Genomic DNA, 23264 nt, shown 5'->3' with positions numbered 1-23264 from the left:
TTGCTACGGGCCAACCAGCTATCCACGCCCGCGCAGAAGCGGGTCATGAGTGTTGTGAGGGCTGGCATGGACTTTGGCTTCTCTTTGCCGAGATGTCCGTCGAGCCACTCGTCACGGATGTTATGTTTAAAGGCCGCTAGGGCTTCGGCATCCCGACAGTCCACAATTTGGTTCTTTTTGCTTAGGAACCGAGTCCAAAATTTCCTGGCTGACTCTCCCGGTTGTTGTGTTATGTGACTTAAATCATCAGCATCCGGTGGTCGCACATAAGTGCCCTGGAAGTTGTCCAGGAATGCGTTTGCCCGGTTCTCCCAACTTCCGATGGAGTTTGATGGCAAGTTATTTAGCCAATGCCAAGCTGGTCCTTTGAGTTTTAACAGGAGGTACTTGATGGCATGTAGATCATCCCAGCGGGCCATGTGAATGTGGAGGAAGAAATCATCTATCCATACCGTGGGGTTAGTAGTACCATCATATGATTCAATGTTCATGGGTTTAAACCCTTCTGGGAATTCATGGTCCATTACTTCATCAGTGAAGCATAGGGGGTGTGCGGCGCCTCTGTGCCGGGCTATGTCACGACGCAGTTCGTACGAGTCTTGGCTGCTGTGTTCGGCCCAGTCAGATTTGTTTTTAGTATATCTGGCATGACGGTCGTCGTCGTGTGTTGGGGCACGCCCTTGTGATCCGAAGACCGATCTTTTGTGTCCTGCTTTGTTTTCCAATACGTCTCGCAGGTCCTGCGTGTTACCCCGGGCCTTGTTGTTCTTGTTTGACTGGCGACGGGGTGCAGGCTGGACTTCGGGCTTATATGCCACTTTGTCTCGGCCATGAGGTGGTCGGTCTGCTGCATCATACGCTGGAAGCGCAGGCTTTAATGCTTCCTCTTCGAGTTGAGGTAGCAACCTGCGCTTTGGGAAACTTTTGATTGGAAGCTCGAGTTCGTGTTCCTCGGCTGCCAGGACCTCAGTCCATCTATCTGCTAGCAGATCTTGCTCGACTTGAAGCTGTTGTTGCTTTTTCTTCAGGCTTTTTGCTGTGGAAATAAGATGGCGCTTGAAGTGCTCCTGTTCGACGGGATCCTCAGGCATGATAAATTCTTCGTCGCCGAGGCTCACCTCATCTTTGGAGAGAGGCATGTAATTGTCATCCTCTGATTCTCCGTCTGATGTCTGTTCCTTGGGGCTGGCTTGCCCATCCTCCTACTCAAAGCCTGACTGGAGGGGATTGTCTTCGTCTTCGGCACTATTTGCAGCGTTATTGTCTCCTGTGCCGGTATCACTGTTTTTTCTATGGCGGGGCTTAGAGCGGCGCCGATGACGCCGGTTCTTGGATTGCTTCTCGGGGGGATTATCCTCCGTTGCCTTATTGCCATCGCTTTATTTGGGGGTGTCCACCATGTATATATCATACGATGAGGTGGCAGTCCAGCGCCCTGTGGGCGGTGGTTCCTGTTCGTCTCCCGCATCGTCGTCCATACCGTCGATGTCTTCGGAGTCGAAGTCGAGCATGTTGGTTAGGTCATCGACAGTGGCTACTAAGTGGGTGGTGGGTGGAGAACGAATTTCTTCGCCGTCCACTTCCCACTCGAGCCGGACATAGTTCGGCCAAGGGTCTCCTGACAAGGAGAGAGACCGTAATGAGTTTAGCATGTCGCCTAGGGGCGAGTGCTAAAAGATATCCGCGGAGGTGGACTCCATGATCGGTGCCCAATCAGATTGGATGGGCACGGACACGAGCGGTTCTGAGTCTGTGGCCGGGGATGAATCCGAGTGTCCGGCAACACAGATCTCATAGGAGGTGAAGTCAGTATTCGGCTCTACCGCCGCTGAGTGTGCGGCCTCCGTGGCAGGGTCCATCCACCCGTCCTCGGGCGACGTGATCTGTTCCGGATTGAGGGAAGGAGTAGTTACAGGTGTGATCTCCCGAACACTGTCCGATGGAAGAGATAAAGCATGCTCATCGTGACTGTGCGGCGTACCTAACATGGGTTCGAATCTATCGAAGATCAAGTCTCCGCGGATGTCGGCGGTATAGTTTAAGCTTCCAAACCTGACCTGATGGCCAGGGGCGTAGCTCTCGATCTGCTCCAGATGGCCGAGCGAGTTGGCCCGTAGTACGAAGCCGCCGAATACGAAGATCTGTCCGAGGAGGAAAACCTCACCCTGGATCGCATCGTTGCCGATGATCGAAGGAGCCATCAAGCCTTATGATGACGACACAGTGGAACTCTCAATGAAAGCACCAATGTCGGTGTCAAAACCGGCGAATCTCGGGTAGGGGGTCCCGAACTATGCGTCTAAGGCGGATGGTAACATGAGGCGGGGGACACAATGTTTACCCAGGTTCGGGCCCTCTCGATGGAGGTAATACCCTACTTCCTGCTTGATTGATCTTGATGACATGAGTATTAAAAAAGTTGATCTACCACGAGATCGGAGAGGCTAAACCCTAGAAGCTAGCCTATGGTATGATTGTTGTTGTCCTATGGACTAAAACCCTCCGGATTATATAGACACCGGAGGGGTTAGGGTTACACAGAGTCGGTTACAAGGGAGGAGATCTACATACCTGAATCATCAAGATTGCCTTCCACGCAAAGAAGAGTCCTGTCGGTGTCAAAATCGGCGGATCTCGGGTAGGGGGTCGCGAACTGTGCATCTAGGCCGGATGGTAACAGGAGGCAAGGGACACGAAGTTTTACCCGGGTTCGGGCCCTCTCGATGGAGGTAAAACCCTACGTCCTGCTTGATTAATATTGATGATATGGGTAGTACAAGAGTAGATCTACCACGAGATCAGAGAGGCTAAACCCTAGAAGCTAGCCTATGGTATGATTGTTGTTGTGTATGTTGTCCTACGGACAAAACCCTCTGGTTTATATAGACACCGGAGAGGGCTAGGGTTACACAAAGTCGGTTACAATGGTAGGAGATCTACATATCCGTATCGCCAAGCTTGCCTTCCACGCCAAGGAAAGTCCCTTCCGGACATAGGATGAAGTCTTCAATCTTGTATCTTCATAGTCCAGGAGTCTGGCTGAAGGTATAGTCCGGCTATCCGAACACCCTCTAATCCAGGACTCCCTCAGTAGCCCCTGAACCAGGCTTCAATGACAATGAGTCCGGCGCGCAGATTGTCTTCGGCATTGCAAGGCGGGTTCCTCCTCCAAGTACTTCATAGAAGATTTTGAACACAAAGATAGTGTCCGGCTTTGCAAAATAAGTTTCCACATATTGCCATAGAGAGAATAATATTTACACAAATCTAATCTGCTGACGTATTTCGTAGTGTGACACACCACGGCCAAGCCTTTATCCGAGTCGTTTCATTATCCCACCTCAGCGCGTCATGCAAGGAGGTTTCCTTGGCACGTCTTGCTAAAGCAGATATCGTGTCCCCTTATTCCGGGATTCTCATCAATACGGGAGTGGGTAACCCAACCACGCCATTGATTATGGCGCTTGGAGATAAGCGAGTTTTACCAGGCTGGTGGGGACACGTAGTTGCGTCTACCCATATAAGGGGATAAGGATCCACCTTCTCACATACGCCTTCTTCCTCCTTTGCCTATCCATTCTCGCGCACTCGAGCTCCAGCGCCCAAGTCCGCACTCCCCACCTCAACCTTCTCCAGCCATGTCCGGAGTGGGAGGCAAGTGGATGGTCTCCTCCGTCACGGAGGGACACATCAAAAAACTGAGGAAGGCCGGATACTTGTCTAACGACATTGCGTACCGGCTTCCCGAAAAGGGGTAGCTCATCCCCACCCCTAGGCCCCATGAGAGGGTGGTGTTCCTCCCCCATTTCCTCCGCGGACTGGGCTTCCCTCTCCACCCATTTGTCCGGGGGCTCATGTTCTACTATGGCCTGGATTTCCACGATCTAGCCCGAACTTTGTCCTCAACATCTCGGCGTTTATTGTCGTGTGCGAGGCTTTCCTCCGCATCCGCCCCCATTTCGGCCTATGGCTCAAGACTTTCAATGTCAAGCCGAAGGTGGTGCGCGGCAACCAGGCGGAGTGTGGAGGCGCCATGGTGGGCAAGATGCCCAACGTCTTATGGCTCGAGGGCTCCTTTGTGGAGACCCTGAAGGGGTGGCAATCGGGATGGTTTTACATCACCGAGCCACGTGACCCCGAATGGGTCACATCCCCCGAGTTTCGATCCGGACCCCCTACGCGGCTCACCTCCTGGAAGGAGACGGGCCTGTCGTGGGGTAAAAAAGGAGAGTTGACCGGACTCCAAACATGCGTCCAAACCCTGGTGGACAAGAAGCTCAAACTTGTCAATGTAGTCCAGGTTATGCTCATCCGCCTGATCCTCCCGTGTCAACAACGAGCTTTCAACCTGTTGGAGTTCGACCTGGCGCGGCAACGAACTCTGAGCAGGCTCTTAGACATGACATACGAAGATGCCTGGAAGGTGCTTTTCAAGGGCGCCGAGGCTCCCGCATAAGCTACCGAGGATCGCGGATTCAGTACACAGCGTCATGCTCATGTGGTAAGCTATTTTTTCCTTTTACAGGGTATTAGTTTTTCATAGTTTGACTCTATGCGGGATCTAAGCTCCCTTACCTTTGACAGGATTGGCAGGTGACGTTCGGACAGATCAACTGTCCGGCTCCTTTGCCCGAAGGCCCAGCGGACGCTCGCTTGGTGAAGCTGCTGGTTCCGGCACCCTATGTGGTGCCAGAGAAGAAGGCCGCGAAAAAGGCCACGGGGACTCGAAAGAGTGCCCGGCGCCATGAGGTGTCGGATCCATCATCCGACGGTTCCGAGGCGCATTCCTCCCGTGAAGACGAGGAGGAAGAAGAAGAGACCTCTCCCCCTCCAGCGGGAGGAGAGAAGAAAAGGAAGGCCGCCCTCTCTGGGGAGGCCGGAGGGTCCAAGAAGGGGAAAACCCTTCCTCCGGACTACTCCACCGACGCCGACGACGGCGGAGAGGAGTGGCCGCCCAGGGCCAAGCCCCTGGCAAAATCGTAAGTATCCGGATACCAGAGTAATTCATAGCATTCGTTTATTGCATAGCTTTCCCTTATGTCGAATATGTTTATGCAGCCCACCCAAAGACCGGCTCGACGCGTCGTCGAGCGGCTCACTGGACTCGTCGGATGTGAACTCGCTTCTGACGGCTTCCTCCCCCCGCCCTACGGACGACACCGAAGTGTTGTCCCAACAGGTTCCAAGCCGGGAGGAGGTGGTCCTGGAGGCGCCGCAAGGCGACCTCTCAGACTCCAGGAGTAAAGGGGATGAAACCCCCCAAGGCTCCAAGTCCGGCTCTAGGCCGGACACCGCTCCGGAACCTTCAAAGGTTCCAAAGTCCGGCGGGGGACCTCCTTCCAAGAGGAGCAAGCCCACCGTGCCGGTGACCCCCGTCCAACCGGAGGCGCCGGACAATCTGTTGGAGACGCTCCAAGGCGCCTCCATCGATGAGGAGCACCACACCATTATGAGTGCGGTGGTCCAGAAGGTTCAGTCCGCCAAGAGCGGACTGACTGAAGCTTGTACTAGCCTTTTAACAGGCTTTGAGGTAAGTAAAGAATGTGTAAATAATATTACCGCATAGACAGTAGCCCCTGATGCTCTGTTTGGCGCTCGGGAAGAAAAGCCGAATAGAGGATCAAATAAAATTCGCAGGAGTCTAACAAAAAGGAGTCAATATGTGTATGCAGGCTTCTCTGCTTGCGTCCGCCGCACTGACTGCGGAAGTGGACACGCTAAAGCAGAACCTTGAGCGGTCCGAGCAAGAGCTCGGGCGTGCCAAGAAGCAGCTCGAGGACAATGAAGGTAAGAAATACCTTGTTTAAATATATATACAAAGGTGCAATTGCAAAAAATGACAGGATTATCGTGGCTATTGTAGGGGCCACGTCTGAGGTGGCGACCCTTAAGCAAGCGCTGGTCGAGGCCGAGAAGAGGGCGGCCACGGAGCGCACCGAGCGGGAGAAGTATGAGGCCGAGGTTGGCAAGGTACGGCGAGAGCTCCAGGCTCTCATGGAAAAACATGAGAGTTTGGAGCTTGACTCAAAGACGCGAGCATCCGAGCTCGCGGTGGCTATTGAAAATGCCAAGTCTGCCAAGGCCGAATCCCAGAAGACCCTCCAGGAGTTGGATGAGGTGAAGAAGATAGCGGCGGGTAAGGCATTCTTTATGCAAAGCAAACATATAAACGTGAGTTACTTGTTACTTACCCGAATCCGGAGCTCTCCAGGAGCGTTCGCAGATCTTCCCCGGAGTGTGTCCGATGCCGCCGCATACTATCGAGCCGGGGAGGGCAGCTTGACAGAGAGGGTGTTCTGGTCTCAGTATGCTGAGGCCGGACACCCTGTGCCCCTGAGCGACTAGCTGAAGCAACTGGTCGAGCTCCACAAGGCAGCCGAACAGGCCATGAAGGGCCTCATAGTTTGGTTGTGGCCTGGAGAGGCTCTTCCTGGGAGCTATTTCGGGCTGGTGCGGCGGCTGGTGGAGGCCTGTCCAAGGCTCGAAGTCATCAAGCGCTCCGTCTGCATTGAAGGTGCCCGTAGGGCCCTTGCCCGTGCTAAGGTGCACTGGGGCAAGCTGGATGCTGAGAAGCTTGTGAAGGACGGGCCACCGCCGGGGAAAGAGCATCGCAAGCCCGAGAATTATTATAAGGATGTTCTGAAGGGTGCCTGCCTTGTGGCGGATGAATGTTCTAGGGATGTAATTTTTGAGTGAAACTTGCTCGGTTTGTCCTGTGCGCTGAAAACTTGTTCATATGCGCTAAGCAATGCTGTTCGAATTTAAAATATTACCTTCTGTGCGGCTGTTTATCAATTCTGAGAGATGGCAAGTCGTCGGCTTCTGCCTCCGTGCCGCTAGTGCTGGGGTGTTCGGGGATAAACCTGAGCGCTCTTTTTCCCATGTTTGGGTCCTTCGAGGGAGGCGCTCAGCCCAACGAACAAGGCAATCGGACTATAATGTGTGAACACTCTCACTTAGCCATAGAATTCTATAATTTTAAATTTCGGCGAAGCCCCTGGTATTCGGAAGACCGAGTTCGGGGCGCTATCCACGCCTTGGCCGGACAGAGCCGGCTCGTCGCTCTAAGCGGCATAAGTCGTTAGGGACTCGAAAAACCTCTCAAATAGCGACCAGCTCTCGCTTCATCATCACAGTCAGTTTTAGCTTTCTCCACTAAGGTGCTCGACCCAGCTCAACTGGGGCACAATCGCAGTGGTTCTCCTAGTGCTACCTTAGCCGATATAGCGGAACGTAAGGCACTAAAACATAGGAGCCGGGCAAACCCAACTATTGACCCAAGACATGATTCGGAGCCGATGCATATAATGTTATAAGTTCGGGGTGCCACACTTGTTAAAGTGTTCGGACTTCTCACACCATATTGAGGGGTACTAAAGCCCCTAGCGTATTTAGGCCATACCAAAGTGTACGGGTGCAATATGTCGTTAAGGAACATATATATATATAAGAGTAATGCAAAAATAGACAAAAGCTATGCACTGTTTATTAAAGAGGGCTGCGATCAAAGCAGAATGATACAAATAATGCAATAAGCAAAAGGTTGGACTATGTAACATGTCCGTTCCAGGGGCAAGCTGCGGAATAGTATGCGAAACAGGTATACTGCTCGTGATAGAGACCACCTGGGAGTTCCGTAATGCGGCGTGGCTTGTCTGCTTCCCTGGTTCTTGCATCGTTTGTGCGGCAATTGAACTGCCGAACAGGCCTTCCGAAGGGTGGAGTCCTGAAAGTAAGAGAAAATTAAAAAATTGGCAGCCCCTGGTGCAGTTTAAGCCGTGTTTCAGGCGTGCCGTGACAGTGCCCCTCCCCCTGTACCCATGGTATTTCTAGAGCGTAGTTATGTACGCGAAGTACTGGTATCGCATTTTTGCGAGGGCTGGGGTTGGGGCCGCATTGCTACGCCTGCTCAGGTCATGCCAGGCGATCTTGTTGTAGGTTACTCCGGGCGCGCTTGACGGTGTCCGGTCGTTTAATGGCCGGACTGGAGAACTGCCTGAAGAGGCTGCTTTGTACTTCTGCTGCAAGGGCCGCCGTGTGCTCCTCCGTTCGGAGGGAGCATCGGTGTTTCCATTGACCGTAATTACTCCTCGAGGGCCTGGCATTTTGAGCTTAAGGTATGCATAGTGCAGTACCGCATTGAACTTGGCGAATGCGGTTCGCCCGAAAAGTGTGTGATAACCACTGCGGAATGGGACTATGTCGAAGATTAACTCCTCGCTTTGGAATTATCCGGAGATCCGAAGACCACTTCAAGTGTGACTGAGCATGTACAGTTGGCCTCTACACCTGGTATTACGCCTTTAAAGGTCGTTTTGGTGGGCTTAATCCTCGAGGGATCTATGCCCATTTTCCGCACTGTATCCTGGTAAAGCAGGTTCAGGCTGCTGCCGCCGTCCATAAGGACTCTAGTGAGATGAAATCCATCAATAATTGGGTCTATAACCAATGCGGCGAATCCGCCATGATGGATGCTAGTGGGATGGTCCTTTCGATCAAAGGTGATCGGGCAGGAGGACCATGGGTTGAACTTTGGGGCGACTGGCTCTACCGTGTATACGTCCCTTAACGCGCGCTTCCGCTCCCTTTTGGGGACGTGGGTTGCGTATATCATGTTCACTGTCCGCACTTGTGGGGGAAAACCCTTCTGTCCACTGTTGTTCGGCGGCCGGGGCTCCTCATCGTCATCGCTATGCAGCCCCTTGTCTTCATTTTCGGCGTTTAACTTGCCTGCCTGCTTGAACACCCAACAATCCCTGTTGATGTGATTGGCCGGCTTTTCGGGGGTGCCATGTATCTGGCACAAGCGGTCGAGTATTCGGTCCAAACTGGACGGGCCCCTAGGATTCCTTTTAAATGGCTTTTTCCACTGACTAGATTTAGAGCCTCTGAATCAGGCATTAACTATCGTATCCTTAGCATTGTCGCCGTTAATGCGGCGCTTCTGCTTGTTGCGAAGCGACCTGCCACTACTGTCCCTGGTATCCGAATTATCAGGGTTCTTGGTCATATTGTTGCTATGAGCAAGCCAGATGTCTTCTCCCGCGCAAAAGCGGGTCATGAGTGTCGTGAGTGCTGCCATAGACTTCGGCTTTTCCTGTCCAAGGTGCCGGGCAAGCCACTCATCACGGATATTGTGCTTGAAGGCTGCTAGGGCCTCAGCGTCCGGACAGTCGACTATTTGATTTTTCTTTGTTAGGAACCATGTCCAAAATTGCCTGGCCGATTCCTCTGGCTGCTGAATTACGTGACTTAGGTCATCGGCGTCTGGGGGTCGCACATAAGTGCCCTGGAAATTGTCGAGAAATGCGGCTTCCAGGTCCTCCCAACAACCGATTGATCCCGTTGGCAAGCTGTTAAGCCAATGCCGAGCTGGTCCTTTAAGCTTGAGTGGGAGGTATTTGATGGCGTGGAAATCATCGCCGCGGGCCATGTGGATATGAAGGAGATAATCCTCGATCCATACCGCAGGATCTGTTGTGCCATCATATGATTCGGTATTTACGGGTTTGAAACCCTCGGGGATTTGATGATCCATTATTTCGTCTGTGAAGCATAGTGGGTGTGCGGCGCCTCTGTACTGGGCTATATCACGACGTAGCTCCAATGAGCTCTGTCTACTGTGTTCGGCCCTGCCGAATTTGTGGCCGGCGTGACGGATACCGTCTCGAGCACCCTATCCGTAGATTGATCTTGTTTGCCTTGCCTTGTCCTCCAACATATCTCGTAAGTCCGGCGCATATTCCCGTGCCTTGGTACGGGGTGCGGCCTGAGTGGAGGGCCGAGAGGCCTCTCTGTCGCGGCCACGAGGTGGCCGGTCGGCCGCATCAAGTACTTCCTCCTCTAATCGGGGTAGCAACCTGCGCTTTGGGTAGCTCTTGGAGGGGCGTTCGAGTTTATGCTCTTCGGCCGCAAGGACTTCAGTCCATCTGTCGACTAGCAAATCTTGATCAGCTCTAAGTTGTTGCTGTTTTTTCTTGAGGCTTCTTGTCGTGGCCATAAGCCAGCGTTGAAAATGCTCTTGCTCGACGGGATCCTCTGGCATGACAAATTCGTCGTCGTCGAGGCTTGCCTCGTCTTCGGAGGGAGGCATATAATTATCGTCCTCAACCTCTCTGTCAGCCGCTCTCTCATGAGGGCTGGTTTCTCCATCCTCCTGTGCTAAATCTTGCTGGAGGGGGTTTTCTTCGGCACTTTCTGGAGTATTATTATCTCCCGTGCTGGAATCACCGTATTTGTTTTGGCGGGATTTTGAGCGGCGCCGCTGACGCCGGCGCTTAGGCTGTTTCTTGGAGGGGTCATCCTCCGCTGTTCCATCGCCATCTCCTTCTTTTGGGGTGTCCACCATGTATATGTCATATGACGAGGTGGCTTTCCAGGGCCTAGTAGGCACTGGTTCTTCATCATCTCCTTCATCGGCGTCCATACCGTCGATGTCTTCAGAGTCGAAGTCGAGCATGTCGGTTAAATCGTCGACAGTGGCTACGAAGTGGGTGGTGGGTGGGCTTTGAATTTCTTCATTGTCCGTACCCCAACCTTGCTGACCGTAGTCCGGCCAGGGTTCTCCTGATAAAGAGAAAGACTCCAGTGTCTTCAGAATATCGCCGAAAGGCGAGTGCTGAAAGATGTCCGCGGCAGTAAACTCCATGATCGGTGCCCAATCGGATTCGATCGGCAGGGGCGCGGAGGGTTCGGAGTCCGGAGAGGAGTCTGGCTCCTTGGAGTCACGAGTCTCGCAGAGTGCGGGGCTGGTGTTTGGCTCAATCGCCGTTGGGATCGCAGCCCCCGAGGTGGCGTCCAACTGCCCATCCTCGATTGGCGCAGTTGGCTCCGAATTAAGGGTCGAAGCCGATGCGGGTGCGGCCTCCAGGGCACTGTTCGGCGGCAGAGCTAGATCATGCTCCTCAGGATAGTGCGGCGCGCTCGGCAGTGGCTCGAATCCGTCGAAGATCAAGACCCCGCGGATGTCAGCCGTGTAGTTTAAACTTCCAAATCTGACCTGACGGCCAGGGGCGTAGCTTTCGATCTGCTCTAGATGGCCAAGTGAATTGGCCCGCAGTGCGAAGCCGCCAAAGACGAAGATCTGTCCAGGGAGGAAGGTCTCACCCTGGACTGCATCGCTATTGATGATCGTAGGAGCCATCGAGCCTGATGGCGACGACACAGAGGAACTCTCAATGAAAGCACCAATGTCGGTGTCAAAACCGGCGGATCTCGGGTAGGGGGTCCCGAACTGTGCGTCTAGGCTGGATGGTAACAGGAGGCAAGGGATACGAAGTTTTACCCAGGTTCGGGCCCTCTCGATGGAGGTAAAACCCTACGTCCTGCTTGATTAATGTTGATGATATGGGTAGTACAAGAGTAGATCTACCACGAGATCAGAGAGGCTAAACCCTAGAAGCTAGCCTATGGTATGATTGTTGTTGTGTATGTTGTCCTACGGACTAAAACCCTCCGGTTCATATAGACACCGGAGAGGGCTAGGGTTATACAAAGTCGGTTACAATGGTAGGAGATCTACATATCCGTATCGCCAAGCTTGCCTTCCACGCCAAGGAAAGTCCCTTCTGGACACATGACGAAGTCTTCAATCTTGTATCTTCATAGTCCAGGAGTCCGGCTGAAGGTATAGTCCGGCTATCCGAACACCCCCTAATCCAGGACTCCCTCAAGTCCCATCCGGACACGGGACGAAGTCTTCAATCTTGTATCTTCATAATCCAATCGTCCGGCCAAAGTATATAGTCCGGCTGTCCGAGGACCCCCTAATTCAGGACTCCCTCAGCAGCCACTGCGCCGGCGCCGCTACGACCATGGGTGCCCATGTGGCCATGTTCCGTGCTATAGCCAAGGGCGCTTCCGCCACAATCGATGATGGCTGCCTCTCTCCTAGTCGCACCTGCACCGATGTCCACATCCAGAAGGAGGAGCACGCAAGGTGACCTTCTTCATAAACTTTTTCCCTGTGTTTTTCATATGATGCATTCATGTGTAGCACATGCTAGTTAATTTGGTACGAAATTGTTAAATCTTAGTTAGAAGTAAATTGTCTATCTGCTAAAAATGCTAATTAGTCCTAAATTTCCAGTTTGTTAAAATGATAGTTATAGATCTAAAAATGTTTATTTGTTAAAATTTTAGTTAATTTGAAGCAAATTGATTTTTTTAACTATTAAGTAGACTGTATATATGATGCATGCATGATCATTTATTTGTTAGCAACATTGATAAACAAAAATTAGTAGCAAAGGCTAGTTATAGTTAGTTTATTAATTATTAAAAAGTTAACTACTCCGCTCCTCAGCTACTTATTATTAGTTAAAAAATGCAGCTCAAGCCCGGCCTTGAATGGGCCATGAGATATCCCCTCCTCATGTCATGACGTCACCCCTCCCGCTTCTAGTGAGTATTCAGGCGCACTGTCGCCGCCCCTAAGCACCGACAGTTCCGACGACTCTGACTTCATTGAACGCATGGAGGGGCCGAAGGATCCCACGGACTCGGAGTTGGGGTATCCCGAGTCGAAGGAGGACGACGACGACATTGATGATGACGATGACGATAATGACCACCAACCTTAGTTTCAGGGTCCGACTTGTGGACCCTTAATTTTTCTATATATGTACTCCAACAATCTCCCTGTCAGAGTTTTGACCTGAAATCTGAGGTTCTTGAGACTCTGACTGGATAAGCCATGAATTTTTGCTTCATACCTTCTGATTTCTTTGAAAATCCAGGATAGTGATTTTGGGTGGTTTTGGGTTGTTTCATGGCCTTATAAAATAAATACATGAAACAACCCAAAACCACTTTCCTGGCGATCATATATTGTTGCCATACCTACAAGTCTGAAGATGTGTCCTGGCCTCGCACCAACGCATGCTGTGTAATTCGGTGGCCTCATCAAGCCGCCCGATGGCAAGCCCCGAGCACCAACTGGTCTAGCAGACCCTCAACATGTACCGCATACTTACGCTCTATAAACCGTCACCGTTGTGTTCCGCCGTCCGATCTTCAGAAGTGAATCATGCGTTTACCTTGTCAGGCCCTTTTGCCACCAACGTCACCCTGACGCCAGATAGTGTCACTTTCTTGTGCGTGCTTATCAACACTCATCAACATGCGTCAGTTGCTGAGAAATGCACTCATGTTGAGATCGGATGAATGATAAGGAGGTGGTGAGAACAAGACCATCCCAAACTCGCTAAGTGTGACATAACATGATATATGCAACCAAAGTAAAGAGTTCGTGGGACGGCGGGAGTGGTTGTACGACGCCACCACAAAGGTTCAGTCCATGATGAATGCGACTTTGGGTACTTCTTACCACTTTCTTTCAAAAAGAAAAGGTGAAAAAAAGCTACATATTTGCGCACACACACAAACACAGTCGTGAGACTTTACTTATTTTAAAGCGCATCTTTTGTTGTGATCACATATAGATCGGCTGCTGACCAACATGTCAGTGGAGTAAAATCCTCGTGGCCCTGCCGTACTCAATAAGGTCATCCAAAATCTCACCCAGGCTCTCGTACTTGAAGACAAACCCTTCCCCAACAAGCTTCTGTGACGAAATGCACACTTTCGGTTGCTCGGGGCACCCACGAAATCTGCAGAAAACACATGTCGTCAATGGCCCACCGTCACTGCAATCTGAACATGCATGCATGTGGATGATTTGTATTTTCTCCGTCTCAAAATAAATGTCTCAACTTTGTACTAAACTCGAAACACTTATTTCGGGACGGAGAGAGTGGTACATACCGATCGGCATTCACATTGTATTGCGGGTATTTCTGTGCCATGAGACGAGCGAGCTGTAAGGCGGTGATGTTGTGGCTGCAGCAGATGTACCTCCCAGACGAGGACTCATTCTCGGCGACGAACACCTCGGCGCGACAGAGATCCTCCACGTGGATTATCGACACGGTGCCGGTGACGGACTGCAAGCCTTCCAAGATGGCCAACTGCGCCTCGTCACCTAAGATATATATCACCGGTCAATAGGGTTATAATGGAATGCCAAAATGATAAACAGATAGCCATATGAAATGTCTTCTATCGGTCTCTCCAAATTCCAGTAAGTAATACTATGTGAAAATAAGCGAGTACTCAAGATCATAGCTTCTTTGCTGCATCTTCCCGTCGGTAAACAAAAGTGGAAGGAATGCTTGCAGGGATGCCCAACACATATGCGTCGATCGCTCACCTGACAACAAGGAGAGGGTGACGGGAACGCTGGATGCGGCTTTGGAGACCGGCGCCGCGCCCAAGGTGAACACGGGCAACACGGTGACGAGGTCGATGCCGTTCTCCTCCGAAAATTTGCTCGCAGCCTTCTCCGCGAGCACCTTCGACACCGAGTACCCCTGCGACATGAACACGGGAGACACGAGACCAGCGTCAGCCCATGGCAGGCGTCGTGTTCCTGAATCCCAACCCATCGGCGGATGTTTACCCAGGTTGATGGCTTGCTGGCCCTGAGGTACTCGACGTCGGACCAGGAGCTCTCATCCAGCACATGGCCGTCGCCCTGCAGCGGCCTCCTGGACACTCCGGCGCTGGACGACGTCAGGATCACGCGCTTCACCGTCCCTGCCCTCGCGCAGGACCTCATGGCGTTGAGCGTTCCTTGAACGGTGGCTTCGACCAGATCTCTCTGTCGCCATCATCACCGTAGCAACACAAAGCACACATTAAGGTATAGTTGTCCCTGAAGAGGAAATAAGCTGACATAATTGCACGTAATTAGGATGCCAAATGCTAAAATCACAATTGCGGCGTAATCAGTATAAGGAGTTCTCTACCTGTCAGAACTGTCAGAGGGGCTAGCAACATAAAGCTTGCGTTCCAACCAACTAACTACACGTGTACACCACCCTGAGATGCCGGAAAACCAATCGTGTGGATGAGAAGGAACTTGTTGGAGAGGTTCATTTACCTCGGGGTCGGCTGACATCAGATTCAACGGAGCGGCGACGAGGAAGACGTAGTCACAGCAGGAAACAGCTTGGTCGAAGCTGCCTTCTTCACTCAGATCGGCACGGATGATGTCCAAGGGGCCAAGCGCTTGCAAGTCCTTGAGGTGGGAGTTCTTCTCCATGTCACCTGCACACAGATGACAGACTCTTCAGTTTAGAGGCGCGCGGACCTTGGGAGCACAACAATTCGAAGCAATTTCAGCATAAAAGAAGGCGCGCTTCACATGAGATTCGCTATAGGCATGCTTTACTGAAGATAGAACCCGGGTCAGGAATCAAACCGGGGTCTCTGACAGTCGTCTTGACAGCGTAGCCTTTCTGGAGCAGCAGCTTGATGAGAGCTGAGGCGATGTAGCCGCTCCCTCCGGTGACGCACGCCGTCTTCCTTCCCTCAGCCGCCGACATCGCTGGCCGCCGCTACTCGATTGACGCGATTCAGGGAGGTTCCACTGCTCTTGTCTGGTCTGGACGTCTGGTTGTTGGCACACTGCAAACACCTGAGAACCCGCATATATCCCCTCGGGACTAAATTTCATGTTTTGATCCTTTTTTTAAATTTATTCGAGATTTGATCTTAGTTTAATTTTTTTTTAAGATCTAACCCTTTTGCTACCGGCAGGGATCATGCCGATAGGGTATAACAGCCTACCGTCAAGATCTCTGGCGGTAGGGTTGCATGCCCTACCGCCAAAAAACTCCTAAGTATTGAATACAGTGCGTGCTCGTGCCTACCGCCAAGCACCTTAGCGGTAGGGTTGTGCAGGCTACCGCCAGCCCGGTTGGCGGTAGCGATGTTTCCTACCGCCAAAGTCCCTGGCGGTAGGCTGTTAGACCCTATCGCCATGGACTTTGACGGTAGCAAAAGGGTTAGATCTTGAATTTTTTTCAAACTGAGGTCAAATCTCAAATAGGTTTCAGAAAAGGATCAAAACATAAAATTTTGCCTTCTCTCGGGGCACAGAAGATCCTGTGTATACAGACAGACAAGCTGCAGGCCAGTGGTAAATCAGTAGTACTACGAATCAATCAGAGTGGGTCCTTTTGGTAGATGAAAGTGACCTGCAATATTATGTAGAGTTCACTGCGAGAAAGTGATGGGTAGCTTTGGTTGGTCGATCTCAACAGCGAGCTAGGTTCAGTACCACGTGACCTGCGGGGTGAGTTTTTTTTTTTTTAGAAAACATGGTTGGTGAGAGATGAGGTTTTTTCTATGAGAAAATGGTGAAAGATGAGATGGGCTACCGGTTCTGTCCTTCCGGAATAAAATGAGCGGTATATAGGAGGAGAATCGCCTGCGCGAGTGCTTCATGGGCCCGCCCATCGCTCCGGCTCTCTCCGATTCGGCTGTACTGTTTTCCAGTTTGTTTGTTTTTCTGGTTCTTTTTCCTTTTTCCTGTTTCAGTTTTCCTTTTTCGGCTTTAATTTTTGAAATTATAGTGTTCTTCATTTTTTTTCTGGTCCTTTTCTACATTTTCTTTTTTTGAGCATCAGTACAGACACAAGCGCTCATATACACGCGCATACACTCATCCCTATGAACGCACACACGTACACCCTACCCTTATGAGCACCTCCGAGAGACTGAGCCGGCATATCATCTTAAGATTTACGAAGTCACCTGCGCCTCGTCGTCGACGGGAACGTCTCCTCCCACTGAAAGCGCATCGCCGAAAATCCTGAAATAAATCCAGGAATAATGCGAGCACCAGGATTTGAACCCTTGTGGGTTGGGGATACCACTGTCCACCTAACCATCTCAATCACAGGTTGGTTGTATACAAACATCTTTTCAACAGATACACATTTTTGTTATAAAACACATGACCACTTTTGCCGAGACCCAAATATGGTTCTCGACGGTGACATGGAAATAATAATCTCATTTTCATATATAAGGTAAATACAGACAAGAAGTAAACAAAAGGTAAACCTAACATTTTACCGGGCTGCGCTCTTGGCGAGAAATCATCAAATCAAGCATAGGCATCAACATTTCAACACGTTTTGTGCCTCTAGGCGGAAGGATTTATTTTGCAAGACAAGATTCAGTTATGAGATCCCAGGATCGAGAAGTCCACCATGTCAGTATTGAAGGATTCCCAAAGTCTTGTTGTGCACGACGACATCATTGGATATCTCATCTAGTTTCTTGTACTTGTACTCGAACCCCTCTTGATGAGCTTGTCGGACCAGTTGCTGACCATGGGCTCCTCCGGAAGTTGTGAGGGCGTGCTGAGTGCACAAACTACACTTCTTTGCACATCAATATATGAGAACATATTGCATGTATAATTTATTATTTTTTCGAACAATGAAGACAAAAACTTCATCCCATCTCAATGCTAGAAAAGATGCTCAATTAATATTACGGAAAGTACTTAAGGTTGAAACCAAAACAAACATCCACATCAGTCGTTATGTAACGTGACAGCTTTGAGGGCACACAACAGAGACACTCACACGCTAGGCAAGCATCATAGTCAATAGTCCCCACAAATGATTCTGGCTTCACCACCCACAACCCCACGGCAACTCATGTAACGCTACGCTAAAATTTGGTAAATAGTCGTCCATAAGCACCGAGAACATGTTAGCTCTGATTCTGAAGACCAAGGGTCTGTTTGGTTGGAGACTAGCGTGGCCAAGCAAAGTGTGGCTAGCCACACAAGTATGGCTGAGAAAGTGAACGCCAAACTTTGACAAAAGTTGGCAAAAAAATTATCTATATGATAAATGAGCCATAGAAACAACAAAATGTGACAAGTCAAAGTGTAACAAAAACCAAACACATGCCAACAAAACTGTGACTGCCAAATTTTGACTTGGCAAACTGTGGCTGGGAACAAAACAGCCCCAAGTAAGAGGGACGCTGCTTTAGTGCCGTAACTGCCCTGACTGCATCGTCCACTGTCCTAATCACCACCGCTGCCTCTTGGCAGACACAACTTTACAAATGTCCAGTGGCGGAGCCAGCGCCCAGCCACCCCGGGCACTTGCCCGGGCTCGCTGGCCACGGGACAGCGTACACACCTGATAAACAATGGGGCAAAATCTGTTATGCATCGTCGTTTGCCCGGGCAGAAGTGTACGATACGAGATAAACAAATGGGTTTTTTTCTTTTTGAGCAGAACACAACAATGGGCTCCTACCAAGCGTTGTCATGGGCTAATTAACTAGGCCTACCAAGTGCAATCGGCGTAATGTTCGTCAGTCATGGGCTGCGATTCCCTTCTTCCAAAACGAGCAGTCACAACGACGCCACCACTTCGGCTGCTCGTTTGCAGTTTGCAACTTTGGATTCCCTTCTTCTAAAACGAGCAGTTCACAACGAAGCCATTCTACATGAAATCTTGGAGCACAGTATTTCTTTTGCAGTTTGCAAGTTTGGACATAAATTTAGGAGCTCGAATTTCGAAGCTCACAATCTAGCGAAGCATGTTTTGAAGCTAGGGGTGGGCCGCCATGTTTGGTTAGGACACCCCGACAATCTATCTTTTATCTCTGTAAACATTGATGCAGTTTAATAAAGCTTTGCGAGATTGCCTAAAAAAAACCACTTCGGCTGCTCGTTTCTACCCCTTGAAAAAAGGGGAAAATAGGCTGGACTATGGAGACGAACCGGTGGCGAGCGAATCCGGAGGCCGCCCTAGGCGCACGGCCGGTGGCGGGTGGAGCGGATCCATCTCTAGGAATGGCTTATATCCTCCTCGTCCGGTGCCTTTCTCGTCTTTCTCCTAATTAGGTAAAATTTCTAACTAATTTGAAGATTGATAGATTAGGGCTAAATTTTGAGTTTAGGTGGTGCGGCGACTGCCTCGTGATACTGATATATTCAGTACTATGTCCGTCTCTTTTCTTACACAAGCTCTCTATTTTGAATATGTTCACTAATCGCAACACTTAATTTATGTGCATTAGAAATTCAATTGTTTTTGTTGTATAGTGCCTTCTAGGATGTTTGGATGCTAATTTTGATAGATATATTTTTACAAGTAACATGACAAGTTCAGTTCTATGCATGGCCTTGTTTTATGACTTATGTTGTCACATGGCAATATCTCGAAGCTCCTAGGACAGTTTGGCGAGAGCCTTCTCCAGGACACTTGGCAATGGGCGACACATGGTGCGACCTGAGCAGCCATTTTGCCGAAAGTTGTTTGTCGAGTGTGATTGAGGGGGCACTCAGAAAACCTACGAACGCTTGCTAAAGGCAGCACTCGACAAACATCAAGGACACGTTAACTGCAATGGAACCATCTTCATCTAGTATCATGCTAAAGGTAGCACTCAACAAACCTACGAACGCTTGCTAAAGGCAGCACTCGGCAAACCAACGAATGCTTTGCCGAAGACTGCACTTGGCAAACATCAAGGACATGTGTCACCCTTCAGTTGTCCTGTCTTCGGCGAGCAAGGTACGGAAGATAGTCGGCAAACCAACAAACGCTTTGCCGAAGACTGCAATTGGCATGTGTCACCCTTCAATTGTATTGTCTTCGCCAAGTATGGTACGGAAGATACTCGGCAAAGACAACATGCCACGTGGCAAGCGCCATATCTGTCTAACTAGCCGTTAGCCTACTTTATTTTACCGAGTAGCTCATTTTAACCCTCAATAAAGTCTTTGTCAAGTATCCGATGGAAGGAAATCGATTAAGCTCTCTTTGCTGAAAGGGGGTATTTAAAGTAGGGTTTGTCGAGTGTTGCACTCGGCAAACTAGTTGCTGAGCTGTGATACCGGCCTTCGCCGACTACTTTGGTACTTGACAAAGAACCCGATTCTGGTAGTATATAAAACTGAATATTGATGTATCATATACTAGCTCACATTAAAATTACATTTTGCATGACTGATATGTTCATATTTTCACTTCATTACTATTGGATATTTGTGTTTTTGAAGTTTGGGGCGATTTTATATATTGTTTATCGAAACACTTGATTTTGATTTCCAAATTAGACTTAAGCTCAAGCTTGCCCGGGCTTCAAAAAAGTTCTGGCTCCACCACTGCAAATGTCCATGGAGCATCATATCAGGATATGACCCCTTTTCTTTCTAGGAGTGATCACGAACCAGCATATCAATATTTTCTTATCCGGTTATATTTTTACAGATTTGATGTCTAAATCAGATGGTTCTCGATAGTGACATGGAAATAGTAATCGTCTTTTCTTATACAAGATAAACACAAAGAAGAAGGGAAGAACAAAGCTACACGATTTGACCGAATTATGCTCTCGGTCAGCAATCATGAAATGAAACATAAGCACCAACATTTCAACACATTTTATGCTCTAGCCTCTAGGAGGGTAGATTTATTTTGCAAGCGCATAATCCCATTCCGAGAGCCCGTTATATCAGTATTTCAGGAGCCCCAGGGTCCTGCCGTAGACGACGAGGTCGTCGTATATCTCGTCCAGGTTCTTGTACTTGTACTCGAACCCCTCCTTGATGAGCTTGTCCGACCAGATGCTCACCCTCGGCTTCTCAGGAAGATGACCAATGCTGCAAACCAAACACAAGCTCACGAGTGTCAGCGATCAGTGTAAACAGAAGTTGTGACTGGTTGTCGTTGATCTTGTACATGTCGACAAATGCGTTTGGTTAGAGGGACTTGCAAATGGATATGGGCATCACTATCCAGCTGGATAAGGATAGCCATTTTTTCTGTTTGGTTGTGTGGATAAGGTTAGCCCATGTTTTTCTTTAGAAAAGGCGGAAGACCCCCGGCCTTCGCATCTAGACGATGCATACAACACATGTTTTATGTGGATAAGGAATATATGAGCGAGGCCTTTCGGAGAGGCGAGCCTAGCTGCCCATGTCCGTGAGATTTTCGCGCGCGGAGCCGATTTTTTCACAAATATTCGGAGCATCTGGTTGTCCATGTCCTTCCTCATCTAAGCTCATCCATAAACCAAACACATGGTATCAAGGTTGTCAGAATCATGATTCTGTTATACGATTCTACGACTTTATAATCCAAACAAACCATTATGATTTTACGATTTTAGTTCATAGAATCTACGTTTTTACGGTCCTGACAATGAAGATTCTACAATTTGTGATCCTATCATCGTGATTCTGACAACCTTGATGATATATCCATCCTAAATATGGTTATCCATGTCTCTTGGGTAGCTATCCCTCCAACCAAACACATCCGTCAGTGAGCAGGGCAAACCAAACACAAACCAGCTATACATAATGCGTACCGGTCGTCGTTGATCTCGTACTGCGGGTACTTGGCCGCCAGGAAGTGGGCGAGCGCCACGGCGGTGGTGTTGAGGGTGCACACGATGTACCGCTCCGACGTGGCCTCCTCGGCGGCGAATATCTCGGCGCGGCACACGTCGTCGATGTGGACCAGCGGGATCGACCCCGACGCCTTCTCGATGAGCTCCAGGTTGTCCACCATGTCGTCGTCGCCTGAAGTCATCCATCCATCACGCGCGCGACGTTATAGCAAGCACATGGCCACGGCGTAGCGCTGAAACTTGAAACAGAGACGCGGAGAAGAACGGGGCTGAAATCCGGACGGGGGCCTCACCGGAGAGCAAGGAGAGGACTTCGGGGACGCTGGTCTTGACATTGGTCGCGGGCGCCCCGCCGACGACGACGACGGGGCACACGGTGACCAGGCTGAGGCCTTTCTCCTCCGCGAACGCCATCGCTGCCTTCTCCGCGAGCACCTTCGACGCAGGGTACGCCTGCAACGCCAAAACAGCACGTACCGACGGTGTCATTCCAGAACTCAGATTCTATACCGACGGGTGATGCATGCACAGACGATAGATGCGTACGCACCCAGGTACCGCTCTTGGTTGCCCTGAGGTAGTCGACGTCGGACCAGGAGTCCTCGTCCAGGACGTGGCCGTCGCCTTCCAGCGGCCGGCTGGAGATCGCCGCCGTCGACGATGTGAGGACCACGCGCTTCACCGTCCCCGCCTTGACGCACGACCTCATCACGTTCAGGGTTCCTTGGATCGCTGGCTGGATCACTTCTTCCTGACATCACCATATTAACGAATTGAGAACAGTATATGCTGATTTGTCTCCTTTTCAAAAAAAACAAGGAAAAGAAGAACAGCGTCATGATTTGTGACAGACATGCCATCATGGTGTATATGAATTACCTCGGCGTTCTCTGGCATGAGTGCCACCGGAGCGGCGACGAGGAAGGCGTAGTCGCAGCCGGCGACGGCGTCGTCGAAGCTGCCCTCTTCGTTGAGGTCGGCGCGGAAGACCTCCAGGGGGCCGAGCGCCGCCAGGGTCTTGAGATGCGCGTTCTTCTCCGCGTCGTCTGGGAATCCAAAACATCGCACGAGGCATACGACCAGTTTCAGATGCCAACAGAATCGATCCGTTCACGGGCTCCATAGGTACTGTCGGATGATTTCACCGGAGGTGAACAAAGCTCTAGTAATTACCGGGGTTCCTGACGGTGGTCTTCACGGCGTAGCCCTTCTCCAGCAGCATCTTGACCAGCGCCGACGCGATGTACCCGCTCCCTCCGGTGACGCACGCCGTCTTCCTCGTCGTCCCATCGCCTGCCGCCGCCATATGGCCGGTGACCACTACTACAGTTCTCCTGGGCTCCTGGCAGTAATAACTAGAGCACCGGTGCTCTGCTCCTCTGGTGGAGTGGTCAGGGAACTGGATTGTGCTCGCACCTGCACGGCTGCACGTGCATTATGTAGAGAAGACGTGGTCGTGGCTGGTGGCTTCAGTGGTTGGCGAGCCGCGTTCAAACCCAGCCACGCAAGTCGATATCAGGATGAGGATTGGTTGGGACTGTTTTCACCTGAAGGCAGCCCTGCAGCAAAAGGATGAGAGCACGAGGGAGCTGTACAGTTACCCTTTTATCCGACAAGAATATACAGTTACTGATTATCTCTCTTATATCTCCAAACCCTATCGGAGCCCAAAGCGTGACGTGCTGCCGACCAAACGAGGCCGAGGATGGATTAACCATATAACTGCTCCTGCTAGTATAATTCTCTTCAAAGTCAATGTGTAGTGGACAGTGGTCCCGAGCACGACGTGCTGCCAACTAAGAGATGATGACACATCAAAAAAGAAAGAGAAAAACTAAGAGATGATGAGGACTAGAGCACGAGGTAACTATACAATTCTCACCCTAGTAGTCAAACAAATGAATTCAACTCAGCCGCCTCTTTGTATACATAGACACATGTGTAGCATGTGTATACAACAAAGAGGGGGTGGAGGAGCACACTTTCTTTTGTGTTACCTATCACCAATGGGTAATGTATTGGTG

At 50.4% G+C, this 23264-nt stretch overlaps 2 protein-coding genes across 2 annotated transcripts; both read right to left on the bottom strand.

The window, feature by feature from the left end:
* Positions 1–13365: 13365 nt before the first annotated feature.
* Positions 13366–15446, bottom strand: LOC119356618 (anthocyanidin reductase ((2S)-flavan-3-ol-forming)-like). Its single transcript, XM_037623605.1, has 6 exons — positions 15263–15446; positions 14942–15108; positions 14459–14659; positions 14210–14369; positions 13765–13981; positions 13366–13610 (listed from the first exon to the last, which is right to left on the bottom strand). Exons 1-6 carry the CDS (start codon positions 15384–15386, stop codon positions 13463–13465), a joined length of 1017 nt encoding a protein of 338 aa, XP_037479502.1. The 5' UTR covers positions 15387–15446; the 3' UTR covers positions 13366–13462.
* A 4682-nt stretch (positions 15447–20128) lies between these two features.
* Positions 20129–22661, bottom strand: LOC119356617 (anthocyanidin reductase ((2S)-flavan-3-ol-forming)-like). Its single transcript, XM_037623604.1, has 6 exons — positions 22414–22661; positions 22120–22286; positions 21791–21991; positions 21534–21693; positions 21199–21412; positions 20129–20488 (listed from the first exon to the last, which is right to left on the bottom strand). Exons 1-6 carry the CDS (start codon positions 22544–22546, stop codon positions 20341–20343), a joined length of 1023 nt encoding a protein of 340 aa, XP_037479501.1. The 5' UTR covers positions 22547–22661; the 3' UTR covers positions 20129–20340.
* Between the last annotated feature and the right edge of the window lie 603 nt (positions 22662–23264).

This window comes from Triticum dicoccoides, chromosome 2A (genome assembly GCF_002162155.2).
Source record: "Triticum dicoccoides isolate Atlit2015 ecotype Zavitan chromosome 2A, WEW_v2.0, whole genome shotgun sequence".
In the NCBI taxonomy this organism is placed as follows: Eukaryota; Viridiplantae; Streptophyta; class Magnoliopsida; order Poales; family Poaceae; genus Triticum; species Triticum dicoccoides.
The sequence above is the reverse complement of the archived record's forward strand: the minus strand, read 5'-3'. Positions and strand labels throughout refer to the sequence as shown.